General features: G+C 46.0%; 1 protein-coding gene and 2 long non-coding RNA genes across 4 annotated transcripts; 2 read left to right on the plus strand and 1 right to left on the minus strand.

Moving 5' to 3' along the window:
- On the plus strand, positions 1–3,295 carry LOC136375259 (uncharacterized). The gene is made up of 3 exons (XR_010746051.1): positions 1–135; positions 2,171–2,284; positions 3,161–3,295. It is a non-coding gene; the product is annotated as an uncharacterized lncRNA (long non-coding RNA).
- Positions 3,296–3,784: 489 nt separating this feature from the next.
- LOC136375254 (uncharacterized) lies at positions 3,785–6,152 on the plus strand. The gene is made up of 3 exons (XR_010746050.1): positions 3,785–4,088; positions 4,468–4,614; positions 6,027–6,152. It is a non-coding gene; the product is annotated as an uncharacterized lncRNA (long non-coding RNA).
- HSPA13 (heat shock protein family A (Hsp70) member 13) lies at positions 5,355–13,809 on the minus strand. 2 transcript variants are annotated; one of them, XR_010746049.1, is made up of 6 exons: positions 13,695–13,809; positions 12,050–12,390; positions 10,393–10,606; positions 9,639–9,806; positions 6,742–8,722; positions 5,355–6,311 (listed from the first exon to the last, which is right to left on the minus strand). XR_010746049.1 is itself a non-coding variant. In XM_066340651.1 (5 exons), exons 1-5 carry the CDS (start codon positions 13,786–13,788, stop codon positions 8,064–8,066), a joined length of 1,476 nt encoding a protein of 491 aa, XP_066196748.1. In that variant the 5' UTR covers positions 13,789–13,809; the 3' UTR covers positions 5,355–8,063. The 2 variants fall into 2 exon arrangements, 1 of the variants encoding a protein (XP_066196748.1); XM_066340651.1 differs by having other exon boundaries at positions 5,355–8,722.
- Between the last annotated feature and the right edge of the window lie 532 nt (positions 13,810–14,341).

The raw sequence follows: 14,341 nt of genomic DNA on the forward strand, positions 1-14,341 counted from the left end.
TTGAACTGTTTTTGGCTGGGCTTGTTTTTCTTTCTCGCCCATGCAGGGAGCCAGTGGGACCACCCTGAACCCAAGACCCAGGAGGAGCTGAACCAACACGAGAAAGGACATTAAAATCCACCAGCTCTGGCTGCTGTGAGTACAATACCAGAAATTCAACACGTTTCCCATCTGCTTTGCTCCGGGCTGTGATGTGAATTTCTCTTCCCCTTCCCAGAGACAGAAGGGACCAGTTGCAGTTTTGTTTTCCAGGCCACGTGGTCAGCCCATGTATTTTTCTTCCCTGGACAATTTTTGAGGGTTTATTTTTGTTTACATTGCAGGCATATGACCCTCTCTCTTCCCCGCCCCCTCCCCCCTTTTTTTTTAATAATTTTTTTTCTTTATTTTTTCCCCTTCACTTTCACCCCCTGGTATCAATTTCTCTCATTGGTAGAAGAAAAGGGAGGAAGTTACTGAAGCTCTTTTCTCTTTAGAGGAAACTTTCATTCCAGAAAGTTTTCTCCTGAAATTTGTCTCCAGAACCAAGACAATTGGTCTTTTAAAATGCTGCTAATTAACAGATAAATTAAAGAGAGAGAGACAGAGGAAGAAAACTAGCTGGCACGGTGCAGACAGGGGCCTGAGCAGTACCTGCAGGAAGCAGATACTTGAATTAACTGTGACACTGCTGCTGGTCCAAAACAGGTTGTGAAAATTATGGTTATTTTGAATCCCACACTGAGTCCATCTTGCTGTGCCTAAGCACTACCTCAGGATGTAAGTATAAATATCAGGTGTGAGACACCTCATGAACCAAGCCCTTGGAACATAAAAGCTTTCTGCTGATGTTTTTCCCCTTCAGCTCCAAAAATTGAAATCTCTGTAACCCAGTTTCTGAAATGTGGTCTTCTCAGAAATACATTTTCCAAAAAAGAGTTAAGGCAGACAAACAATTCAGGTTTTCTTCTTCAATAATCTTTCCTGAAAAACTACAATTTTCCTGTCATTGACTGACTAAAAAGCAACTCTGGACTTACTGTGGCCAGTAAGCCTCAAGGATGAGTACATATTAAGCTGTGAAATGTGAAAAGGAAATGAAAAAGGAAACATAAATACCCATCCAAACCATCTCAGAAGGCCCTGGCCACCATACCAGGGCTGCTGTGTGAGATTGTGGTTTTCAGGGTGTGCTGGTAAATGGTCTCTGTACAGAGACAGATAAAGTACAGCTGGGAGCAGGACAATGAGCAGGCTGTAGTTTGGGGGTATTCTTTTACATTATTATTGGAGGGATATAAAAAAGAGAAATCTGACACTTTTTGGGTTGTTAAGTTTCTGTTTCCTTGAAGAGCTGGAATCTCTCTGGCTTGTTACCTACATCCTGCTACAATTCACAGCATTTTAATTTTGTGGTCCCTCTGCGAGCACTTCAGTATTTCAGAGGGGTTTGTACCTCTGAAAAGCTTCTGCTCAGCATCTTCACATCCACTAGATGTCACTCAATAGTCATCATTTCCAGAACACTCACACACACACGCAAAGCAACAAATACTTGTTTTCTTCAGACTCAAAGAAATGTTCTTTCAAAAAAAAAAAAAAAAAAAAAAAAAAAAAAAAAAAAAAAAAATTAGTCACTGTTTAAAGTTAATACGTGGTGTCTGAAAGGTTTTCATCATCACTTCAAAACTTAAAACTTTCACATGATTCCATTAGAAACTCTGGTTGCCACCTGGAATTTACGTATTCCTTTCATAGAGTTCTTTCAAAGAAAAAAAATATATATATATATATAATTTAGAGGGTGATAGACCTGATGTAAATAGATAGTTGTGCCTCTGGACCATGACCACACTGTTCAACATTTTGATCTGTGTGATACCAAATGAAATTTATTTTCAGTGACATTTTCTAGCTTATATGTTCCTGCCCTGTGGGCTTTTGCCTTTAGGAGTTGTTTTGAATCCCTAGTCCCCAAAACAGCCAGGATGGATGGAGTTTCTTCTACTCTGCCTGCAATGGTGGGTTTCTACCTGGACATTCTCTGGCTCCCAGTTGCAGGATTTGTTCTTGTCTGCTTTCAGAACTGTAATCCCAGCACACTGCAGCTGCCTTTGCTTCTGAAACTAAACAAAGAACAATTCCTCTGGCCCTCAAATGATTTCCTTGTCTTTCCCCATACTCCCTCAAGCTTCCTGGAGACAGAGGAGAGGAGGACCAGGGGCATCCCTGAAGAATCCCTGGATGTGGCTGCCCAGAGGAGGCACTAAGGGAAAGTCAGGAAGGATCCCAGCAACTCTCACCAGTGAGTGCAACTTGAACTTGAGTTAATAGTGTCAGGATGCCCAGGGTGGGCAACAAAGGGAAGCTGAAAAAGGGTCTCGACTCTTGGGATGCCGATCCCAAAATACTTCTTATAGGACCTTTGGGAGAATGTTGAGGTGCTTTGCACATTGTCCCAGAGATCGTTTAGGATGTGGATGCCCAGAGGGGACAATGAGATGTTTTGGGAAAAGATTGCTCCAAGGGGAGTGTAGACAAATATTGTTAAGGCAAATAGGAGCGGGAGATAAGATAAAGAACAGGGAAAACTGGGAACTTCTCTCTCTTATCTTCAAACCCTGAAATCTAATACAGGGCTGGCTGCAAGTCTTTTGTATTCCCGGCTGCCAGGAGAGGGAGAAGAGGAAGGTGTTGTCCCTGCAGCCCTCCCCGGGCCGTTCTGGAGGCAGGCTGGAGGATTTGGATTTGTCTGCTGGCTGCTCAGGACTTCAGGGGGTTTCTGTGCAGTGAGGAGAGCCAGGCCAGGAGAGAGAGCTCCTGCTGCTGGACAGATGGCACGGTGGGACTGGTTAGAAAATCATCTCAGGTACATAAAAAAAGATATGAAAGAGGGCATGAGGAAAAGGTAAAGGTACAAGCCAGGATAATGGCACTGTTTTTACAACCCCTGACAGGAAAAGGTGCAGGGAGCCCCAGGACCAAAGGGAGGGCGATGGGACAGCAACTGGGAAGGAATTAATGTGTCATTTGTAAAGAATAACAAACGCTTAAAGTGTTAACTGCACTAAGTGTAGCTAAGAGATTTGCAACAATCTTGGTGTGAACTGTTCGTTAACACAAGGACCTATTCTTGGGTTAGAAAAATAAGTGCGTCTGTGGAGAACAAGATCTGTTCCAGGAGAGGCCACAAAGGAGGAATGTAAACAGCCTGAATCTTAACAGGGACACACAGATCACCTTCTGAGCAAAGAATGCAGTAAGAAAACTCCCAGCCAACAGGTGCTGCACACGAGCTCTGGGAAAACTGTATCCAAGGAGTGATGCGAATAAAGAATCGGCTTTTCCAGCACGAAGAAAACAGAGTCTCGGCTGATTTATTCCAACATTTGCTGGGCCGAGCCTGCGGTGGAAAAGGAGCCGGGACCGAGTAACTGAACACACAAAGCGAACGAAGAGCACGCGGCGAAAGGAAATTGAAGCGGCGAATCCGCAAAGCGGCGAAAGGCTCCGGCTGCAGCCGCGGGACGGCCCCGAACACACGGAGACAAGGAGCGGCGGCCGGGAGAGCCCGGGGCGGCGCGGAACAAAGACAGAAACGAGCACAGAAACAAACAGAGAAACAGGCACAGAAACAAACAGAGAAACAGGCACAGAAACAAACAGAGAAACAGGCACAGAAACAAACAGAGAAACATGCACAGAAAGGAGCACAGGAACAATCGCAGCCCCCGGGAAAACGCCGCCCGCGGGGCCGGAACACGGACCGGAAATGCGTCACGGCCGCCGGAAGTGCCGCTCAGGAAAATGGTTCCGGCGGGACACAGTGTCCCCGGGCGGCAGTGCGGAACGGCCCGCTCCCGCTGCACAGGAAGCCGTGGTGGCAAGCAGGGACCGCGGTGGTTGCGCTCGGGTGAAGTTTTATCCTCCAGAAACCCCCGCGCCCCGCCAGCAGTCAGTTCGCAGCTCCATACGGAACGCGCCAGTCTACAGACGGCAGGACCCGGAGCACATTTCCTGCAGCACAGCTCCTCCCGGCGCGGATGGTTCCGGTGCCGTCCCCTTCCGGTGTCGCTTTCTGACAGCGCCGGCGGCCTCCGGGGCGGGAGGTGAGAGCCACAGCGCTTTGTGCCTTTTTAACCTTTTCTGGTTTTGTTGTCGCTGTTTTCCCCCTTTAGAGGTGTTTTTGTGTCGCGGGGATGCTCCCGCCGCCCGGGCCCTGCAGAGTTCGGGATCTCCTCCCTGCGGGTCTCTGTGAGCACAATGCGGCCGCCTTTGTTTTTCCCTTTTCCCGCAGCAGCTCCAAGGTGCCAGCGGCCGGAGTTCTTTTTCTTTCCCCTCCGTGTCCTTTTCCCCTGCAGGGCGGAGTGGGTTCTGACCACCTCTGTTTAATAAAGCTTTATGCGTTGTGTTTGTGCCTTGAAAACGTGTTGATACTGGGTTTTCGAAGTTAATTTTGTTTTCTGAGTGAATTCTGATTTTTCACAGTTTGACAGCTGATGCATCCAGTTTAATTCCTTGCCCAAAACAAAGTTTTGGGCACATAGGCTAGGGGAGGTAGCCTTCAGTACCTCGGGAACCAATCCCTTTTGCAAGGTCCAGAGAAAACAGGCTGAGGAGAGGCACCAGTGCACGGTAATTTTTACTTTATTTATTTTTATTTGTGGGGAGGGCTTTCTGTGTTTACTGCCAGGCCACATCATAACCTTTCACTACCTTCAGAGTGCAGCTGGGAGAGCTGCAGACTGAGCAATGGCAAAGTCAGAGAGGAAAGAAAATGCTGGACAAGTGTCAGCAAAGCCATTCCTCCTCCCTCTCAGCAAGCTGTACCCCTCACATTTGACTGAACTCCAGCTGCTGCTGTGTTTCCATGCAGCCATAGCTTCCCAAAGCAAACCCCTGACTCCTCCTCTAAACAGGAATTCCTCAGAGTAGAGCAGATGTGAAGGATGAGGCTCCTAAGAGGGCAGGACTCTGTCATTGCTTTTCCCAGGAAGGAGAATGGAGCAGAACCTGCTCCTGCTCTGCTCCCACTTCATTCCCCACTCTGCTGAAAAATGTCACATGCACCACCCTCTCAGGAGATGCTTCCCTCAGCTCTGCTTGCTGCCCTTGCTCTACACTTCCCTGGCATATCACAGGAGAAACTGGAAAGGAGTTGAGCAGGAACTCCCCCTTTCCCTCACAGGAAGAGACACCTTTCTGCATTTTGAAACATTTCTGAAACGCTGTAATTGTTCAAGGCTGTGCAGACTTTGTAACAGGACAACACAGATACAGAAACTCTCTCACAGCTGACACAACCTCGTTTTCTAGGCTTCAAAGGAATTGGAGGAAGACTGAGAGTTTCCTTGAGAAGTGAAAGAAGACAGATCCAAGGGGTAGAAATTGCTTTTATTTAAAAAAATTTAAAAGGTTACTTATAAAATACATTTCATCACCTGCACTGGGAAACAATTAGGGAACACACAATTGTTGAGGCCTCTTGATGCTTTCAGAATTTCCACTTTCCAAACAAGCCTTTAGCTAGAGAAATTTGTTACACACCTATGACCACAGGAAATCATAAGGACTACAGAAAGATTTCAGCCTTCAAATATCAATTTTTTTTACAGAGAGACTTTTGGTAAGCAGCCCATGTGCATACCTGGAACTACCCACTTAGTGCAGTGGACTCGTCTTTAAAATTCAATTCTTTGTGCCAAAATACAGTACTAAAAGATACAAAATAAATAATTCAGAAATTTTAATAAATAAGGATGCCTTGTGATATCCAATGTACAGTAACCTATTAAAAAATCCAACCTGTACAAAAATCTGAATTTTGTGAATTTCGTTTTTACAAGTAAACAACCTGCCCTTCCCTTCCAGTTCCCAGATTAACACTGAAGGAGATTTAAATCCCCCAGGGTGAAGGAGAATGTGAAAGAAAAAAGTCCTTCATTTATTTGCTTTGAAAGTTTTAACAGCTCCTACATAACTTGTCCCAAAGCTCCAAAAGCTTTTATCATTTAACCTCACTGTGATGTGGTTCTGTTTCTATATAGGTCTGCTTGTTTTACAAAGTGCTTTAAAGAAATGAAGACCAAAGTCCTACTGCAACTGCAGTGGATTTTGAGATGAACTTACAGCAGGGCAGAAGGAAAGGCTACAGTGACTCTGAAGATGTTGGTACAGATGTTGAACACACACATTGATGTCTGCAAAGGCCCCCAACAGCAACTGAGAACTGGACTGCACACACCATTCATCCATGGTGTCACTGAAGAGCCACTTCTTTCACTGCAGGAGTTTTACTTACTGGAAGTTCCATACAGACTTAGTTGGGGTCGCTTTCAAAGAGGCACAAAGGAAAAAAAAAAAAACAAAAAACAAAAAGAATCTTCAAATAAAAAAATCACTTTGGTTTTCAACTCAGGAAAATTTAACAGATGTCAGCAGTGCTTTGGGAATCCTCTGTCAAGTTAAACACTGCTGATGGAATGGCTGTGTGCAATTATGATTCAATTTAAGAGGTTTTCAATTGGATTATTTTAAAGATGCATTTAGACAATAGGTGTGCAAACAGCTGAATCAGCACAACTGATTTATGGCACTGCCATAAATCAGGCCTACTGCCAGGACAGTAATCAGACTATTTTAATATAGTCATAGGTTAAAACAATAAATCAAAGCCCCACACTTTATCTTAGCAAGGTTAATACAAAATTATTCTGGAGAAGACAAGAAAATCCTTAAAAACCACCTGTTGCTAGAGCTTACCTGCTGAGGACTGGGCTGATGGATGTTGAAACCAGTCTTAGCTGAATGACACACGGGTTTTTTGTAAGAAGTTCCAAGCAGCTAATAGAATTTAGCTGGTGTTTGATTATTGCTTAATCCCTTCATAGAGAGAACTGTCACCAGTTTGGTGGTTTTTTTTCAGATCAGTAACTTTGTTCTCCTCACACATTTTCAAGATGCCTGGATAGCAACCTATCTGCCTAAAAGAGAGTCCCAAGAAGTGCCACCTCAAACCCCAAGTTACAACACTGCTTCTTTCCCAACAGGACAGTTACAACCTCTGTTCGGTTTAGAGTGGGGATATGACAAAACTCAAACCACACAAGAGCTAAGAAGCACCAAGCAGTTAGGTCAGTTGTCATTCACGAGGGCTGCAGGAACTACATTTCATCCAGGCCACCATCCCTGCTGTCCCACACTTCCTCCCCAAGGACTGTAGGGCTTGGGGTACTTCAGGGAGAAGATGTCACACACTTGGAAATGCACAACGATGAAATTCATGGGAAGACAGGCAGGTGTGGCTTCAAGACACATAAAACCACTGTGGTTTTACAATAAGGCAGGGGCAGGTAGGAATATTTGGCAATACACCCTCATTCTCTGTGGAGAACACCAGTGGGAAAACAGCAGCACCTGTGTTTAAACCATCACAGTCAGGTCAGGAATGAAGCCCTTGAGGCCAAGAAGCTGCATTGGCAAGAGCTACATTTTCAAGAAGGTTTCCTAATCATTTGCCACGGAGCCTCAGCAATACCACAATGCTGTTATGAACAGCAGAAGAATCAAGTGAATGCTTCAGTCTCATTTAAGCTGCAAGATGCCTTTAGGAAAGGTGCTTAAATGCTCAATGGCTCAATCTAATAAATAAGTGTAAGCTGAACACTGGCAGTTCTCTGTGTGTTCACGCTGCTTCACAGTCCTTCCAAGGAAATACACTGGACCCAGGAATACCCCAGTACCACATTACCTCAAACTTTTGGTCACACTCCCTTTATATTTTAAATACACACTGCTCTATGATTTGCTAATAAAATTTAGCAAGAAAATGTGTGTGCCATCACACATTGCATTTTCATCCAATACCCCATCTCCAAGTAAACACAGCACACTTCAGACCTTGTTTGTACCTTTAAAATAACATTAAGCTTTAGCAGGGGTAGGTGTCCAGTAACACCTAACTGTGTGGTGAACAGTTGAAACAGGTGAAAATTGAATAGGATGCAGCTAAGATTAGGTTCCATTGCCAGTCAGATAAGTATGGATCCTTTTGGAGAGCTGGAATGCAATTGAGAAGTTTCTCCTCAGTTAAAATTAGTCTTCCTTAAATGCTTGTTAGGGATTTCTATAGCACTGACTTGGAGAGGCCAGGACCCAGCAAGAATTCCTGCTTGGATGGCTACACCTGTCACAACTGCCAGGTCAGGATCCACAGAGGTGTTGGGCTCCTTTCCAAAGAAGTCCCGGATAACTTCACGTATTTTGGGAATCCGTGTGGAGCCTCCGACTAACACGATTTCATCCACTTCTTCTTTGTGCAGGTGCCCTTCCTGCAACACTTGTTCAATGGGCACAAGAATCTTCTCAAAAAGGTCCTTGTTCAGTGTGTCAAACAGCTTCCTAGAGATCTCTGTTTCAAACACGACTTGGACAAAGTTGTCCTCTACTTGGGAAGCGTCTCCAAGATTTTTCAGGCCTTCTGCATTTTGTGAGGCCTCTTGCACACTGTTTGTTTTCACCTGTTTTTTTCCTCTTGTAAGCTCGTTTGCTGGCAGAGTCAACAGCACCCTCAGTGTAGCTGCCTCCTGGACAGTCAGGTTTAATTTAACAGCTTCCACGGCCTGCCTGAGGCGGTGAATCTCCTCCTTTTGTGTTGGCACAGAACCGTACGTTTGGCGGAGCTGGTCATACAAATACACCATCAACCTCTGATTGAAATCCTGCCCTCCAAGTTTGTTGTTACCTGAAAGGGCAGAATAGAAGGCATCAGGCAGAGCATCTTCAATGCCCCAGAAAGCAGCACACTGCTCCTCTTTCACTGGGAGATGGTGCTCAAGAACAATCACAGAATGACCATAAGCATGTTAGCCCAGAGCTGTGACAACAGACAAAATTGCTGTCCAATGCACACATGATGGATAGCAACTTCCACTGTTCTGTTTTGACTGAAAACAGTAATTCAGTTTGCAGACCTCTGTCTAACTAAATAAGAGTGAAGCTGCTGAATCTTTCTTGCTGTTCCACTCTAACTGGACTGAGCAGCAGCAGCTCACATCAGAACTTACTTACTGAAGGCAACACAGGCAGCTGGCACTGCACCTCAGAGCTGTGTGTGTGCAGGCCAGCTGAAGCACGGCTGTCTCCTCACTACAGAGTGAGCAAACACTGCTGCCAGAGCTCTGTGCCCAGGGATGAATCATTCATACACCAATCACCAATCTGGGTTAACAGCCTGTACATTCCCAAACTCTGCTCAACTGAACTGGCACCAAACACAAGGCAAGGCACCAAAGCACTGGTCAGTGATCTGCCAATATTCCCAGTTTGGGAAAAGGTGACAGAAAAGTATTTAACAACTCCAGCCCCCCAAAAGTCCAGTCAAAGTAACTGTAATACGCACCAGCATTTTATTAGTGGGCACAAAAGGTAACAGACACAGATAAAACCACAACTTACCCCTCTGGGTCAGCCAAAACCTGTGACTCTGTGGTCCTAATTGCTGAAACCAGCCACAAACCTAATTTTGCATGAAAATCAGCTGAGAATGCATTGGGAAAACACTCTGTGACATGGTTGGTATGTTTTAAAAAGTCCCTCTAACGGTGCCTTCAGGTGAATTTTACCTCCCACTCCCTGAGAAACAAAAGCGTTTTTCTCACCTGCCATGGCCCGTGTGACGAACATCCCTCCCATCTTGTTCAACAGAGACACATCCAAAGTTCCTCCACCCAAATCCACCACCAGAACATTAAACACATCAGCCTTGTGCAGCCCATAAGCCATAGCAGCAGCTGTGGGCTCATTGATTACTCGCAAAACGGTGAGACCTGTGAAGAGCAGAGACAACAAGCAACACTCAGGTACACCTCAGAAAACTGCAGTTCTTACATCAGAATGGCATTTGCCATTGTTTGTTGGGATTTTATTTAACCACACTCACCTTAAGTTAGGTGTCAGATCTAAAGGAAATATTTTCCTAAGCAGTAATAGCCAATTAGGAACTCTTTTCCTTACTTAATCCTAAAATAGTACTGCTTCAGCCTCAGGGCGAAATCACGAACCATAATGTGCCCAAACACACTGCTTCCAGAGAAACCTTGCTAAAGAGATTTATTTCATACATTCTCTTTCTGTTTAAATGATTGTCCAGGGATGCTCTATATAGTCTCCCTATTTGAAGATTTAAAAAAAAAGACTATTTTCCCTGAAGTAAAACTTACTTCCAGCCATCTGTTTGCATTAGCCAGCCACACCTGTCGGGACTCCGAAGTTCTCAGCTGTTCCTCACAATAAATCCATTCTAAGCTTCTCTGCCACTGATTCACTGTTTCCATATCATCCACAAAGACCTTACTGTTAATGAAACAGACCTCAAGGTCTCCCAAGAAAAACTCTGGAACAGAGAGACATCACCTGCAAGGTTAGCTGCCTTAACGGTGGCATTCCGCTGCCTTTCATCGAACTCCGCCGGCACGGAGATGACTGCCTTGGAAATGGACATGCTGAGGTTGGCTTCTGCCATGTTCTTCAGCTTCAGCAGCAGCTTAGAGCCAATGCGCTCTGGAGTGATGTGAAAGGTTCCATTAGTTGTCACAGAAAATTCAGCTGATCCATTGTTGTGGACAACCTAGAAGGATAAAGCGACACAGCCCCACAAGTGAGAAATCTTCCTGTGCTCCCCCACCCCTGTTCCCACCAAGTGTTTTATTTGCATGTAGTCTTTTTGTTCTGGAAAGTTTTAAACGTGCTTTTGCCATTTTTGGATCACTTTTATTCCTTGATTAGGAGGATTATGCAAACCATGCTACTTAAGGGGTCACAGTATATCCAAACAAATGATACCCACTGTGCCCCATTAAAACACATTTTAAAAGGTTAAGAGCTAGAAACTGTGCAAAACTTCCAACACCACATTCAGAGACAGAAGGGATGCTTTTTTAGTCATCACGTTACCTTTCAGGTTTCTGAAAGGAAACAAACAGCTTGGTACTGGAACAGCTTCTCTTAACAATATTAAAAAATTAAATAGACTTCAAGGACTACTTTCAGTACACGATTTTTTTAAAATTTTTTTTTCAAGCAATTCTGCACCATGTTTATATAATGCAGGTTAGTGTTTTTTAAAGCAATTTTCAAGTTCTGCTACTGGTCAAGTAAGTATTAAAGTGCTGAAGGAAAAAACACATTGGAACAGAGAAAATGTGGCTTTAAAAATTTTCTGGGTTTTGGTTTTTTTGGGGGAGATATTTGTTGATTTTTGTTTGTGTGTTTTTATTTTACAATTTCAAGGAGAAGTAAAGTTTCAGCAAAGCACAGTTAGCATTTCAAATTGAAATTTATCCTTTCAGAGAAGGGATATTGAGAAGAATTCAGAGAAGATTACCCAGAAACACATTTCTGAGTAGGAAAACACAGGGTCCTCTGGAAAATCATTATCAGCTCTTCAATGCCTCTGATCCCCTTGGTGCCTGCTCTGGGCTGGCTCCAGCAGGTCCCTGTCCTTGCTGTGATGGGAGCCCAGAGCTGATGCAGCCCTGCAGTGGGGTCTCAGCAGGGCAGAGGGGCAGAATCCCACGGGGCTCTGGATGCAGCCCAGCACACAGGGATTTCTGGGCTCCCAGCACACACGGCTGGGTCATGTCCAGCCTCTCACCCAGCACATCCAGGCTGCTCTGGATCTGTTCATGCCCAGCCTGGATTGCATCCTGCACCTTACTGCTTGGAGGAAACTTACGGGAATACACAAGTCTCAGAATAAGACAGACTTAGTTAGCATAACTAGTCTGGTGACCAGGATGCCATGGCAAGGACAAATTTGAGCTTATGAGAAGATGGGATTAAAACCTGTTTAAGGGAAAAGATTCAACCAACCCCCTACGATAAAGATGTTGTAAAATGCATGAGTTGCTTGTATGATCTTCTAACCTAATTATTGTAGCAGAAATTATTAACCTCACTGAAATGGTATATAAGACTTGGAAAACCTGAATAAAATCGAATTCTGATCATGAACCAGTCTTCCCATCTCTCCATCAATCGCCGATAGAAACTGAGGGTGGCGGCCTCTTACCTTAAAGGGATACCTGCCGCTTTCACTCCGCAGCTCTTCCGGCGTGAAGACCTTCCCAATGAACCTCTTGGCGTCGTAGATGGTGTTCTGAGGATTGGCATCGGCCAGCTCCAGGCCCTCATAGCCCACGTGCACCCCCGTGGCCGTGAAGGAGACGACGCTGGGGATGCTGCTGCGCCCCTTCTCGTCCGCGATGACGCGCACGTCGCCGCTGCCCGCCAGGAAAACGCCCACGGAGGAGTACGTGGTGCCGAGGTCAATCCCAATCACCCTGGGCGTGGGCATGGGCAGGTACTGCTGGGCCAGGTAGCTGGCTAAGAGCAGGGCCAGCACAGCAGAGCCTGAAACAGAGAGTTCACAACAGCAGGGTTAGGGGATCAACTCTGTAAAGCTACAAGTCAATGCGAATGACACGGTGTGACACGCTCCTGCGGCTTTATTGTACACTTTTGTGCAGACACCTCATTGGTTTTTCATTTCCTTCTCAACAGAGAGTGGCTCTACAAGTCAGCCATTTTAGGCATTAAATATTGAACTGATTAAGAAAAAAAAAAAAAAAGCCCAAGAGACGGCCGAAGCAAAAATATCATCACGCTGTAATAATTGTATTCCTCTTTGCATGTGACAGCAATAACACAGGGTAATTAGGATTTCTGGAGGAGTTGCCTATGAAGGACCCTAAAAAGACATCGAGTTAATGAGGCTGCCCAAAATGACAGTGAAACGACCAACTCCCAATTCTAACACCTCCAGCTACACCAGAAGTCTAAAAACAAGGGAAGAGAAACCCATACTAACTCATAACTAACCCATACTAACTCATAATTAACCCAGTTTCAGCCACAGCTCCCAAAACAGCACCTTCCCACACCTCTGAATCTTTTCTGTACCTTGAAACCCAAGGGAAGATCCCTTCATGTGCAAACGAGTTTGTTGTTTGATTGATTTTCTTTTGATTTTACTTAGGAAACCCAAAAGTCTAGCGTCAAGTAAAGCCTCAGATGATTACAAAAAAAATCACCAACAAACAAAATATCAACAAGAAATGTAAATAAGTGAAATTTCAGAATCGGTGATTTTTTTTTTTTTTTCCCAGAAGGGAAGGGTGGTCACAGTAGTGCTTCAGACTGGTCGGAAAGCCCTGACTTGCTCTGGGCTGCAAATCTTCCCAGATATTTCTGAGCAATGTCCCACTGAGCAATTTGGCTTTCAAGGAATCCCACAGTGGGTCGGGTTGGAAGGGACCACAGTGGGTCATCTGCTGAAGCAGGGTCATCCTACAGCACACAGCACAAGACTGCGCCCAGATGCAATCCCTGCAGCCACTGACAGACACTGATGAGGTCCCCTCTCAGCCGTCTCTTCTCGAGGCTGAAGAGCCCTAGCCCCCTCAGACTTTTCTTCTAAAAGGTCCGCTCCCCTCATGATCTTTGTTGCCCTCCGCGGGACTCGCTCCAGGAGTTCCATGACTCTCCTGTACACAGGAGCCCAGAAATGGACACAGCGGAACACACCGAGCACGGGAAGCTCGTGCCACCCTGGAGAGCCAACCTGGGCCAACACCAGCGTAGAAAGACGCGAGAGGAGAAGCAAAACCGCCCTAAACTCCCCACCACCCGCCAGCCCAGCCGCGCCACCGCCTCACCCAGCACAGCCATCTGCCCCGCCATGTCTCCCCGTGGCTGCTGACTGCTCCTTCCGGGCCGCGCGGGGCACGCCGGGAACGGTAGTACGCACATCCCGCCTGCCCCGCTCACGTCATCAGCTGCTGAGGGGCGGGGAAACTACAACTCCCAATGCGCATCGCGCAGCGGCCGGTTCCGGCGGGTACCAGCCAATGGACGGGCAGGCGCCTCAGCCGTCACCTGGGGAGGCGGTGCGTGCGCTGCCACGGCGCATGCGCAGAGCCGGGCGGGGCGGCCGTAATGGCTGCTGGGAGCGGTAGTCTCCGGCCCTGGCGCCATGGTGCTCTGCGGCTTCTCGCCGGCGTGAGGCGTCAGAGACCGCGGCTGTGGAAGTGCCGGAGGAGAATGTTCTTTTATCTCCCTCGGTTTTGAGCTACAAAGTTACCGAGTTCCCAACTCTGCGAGGGTTTCGAGAGGGCCTGGCTCTTTACACGGTCCTTTACACGGACAAGAGCCGGGTTCGGAAAGGAGACATTGTTTATTCTGCGCAAGGTGCAAGGTAGAAGCTTCCCACAAATCAAGCGCACCGATTCTTAAAGCTTTACAATAAAAACACGCATTTCAGCAAACAAATCACAGTTCACTGGCTACAAGTTACCTAGTTCTC

The sequence above is a fragment of the Sylvia atricapilla genome, chromosome 2 (genome assembly GCF_009819655.1).
Source record: "Sylvia atricapilla isolate bSylAtr1 chromosome 2, bSylAtr1.pri, whole genome shotgun sequence".
In the NCBI taxonomy this organism is placed as follows: Eukaryota; Metazoa; Chordata; class Aves; order Passeriformes; family Sylviidae; genus Sylvia; species Sylvia atricapilla.

Coding starts and splice junctions, on each gene's coding strand:
- HSPA13 (XM_066340651.1), bottom strand. CDS start 13,788: ATGTGCGTACTACCGTTCCCGGCGTGCCCCGCGCGGCCCGGAAGGAGC. Junction 12,391..13,694: donor GGGGCAGATGGCTGTGCTGG/GTGAGGCGGTGG, acceptor TCTCTGTTTCAG/GCTCTGCTGTGCTGGCCCTG. Junction 10,607..12,049: donor GCGGCAGGTATCCCTTTAAG/GTAAGAGGCCGC, acceptor TTATCCTTCTAG/GTTGTCCACAACAATGGATC.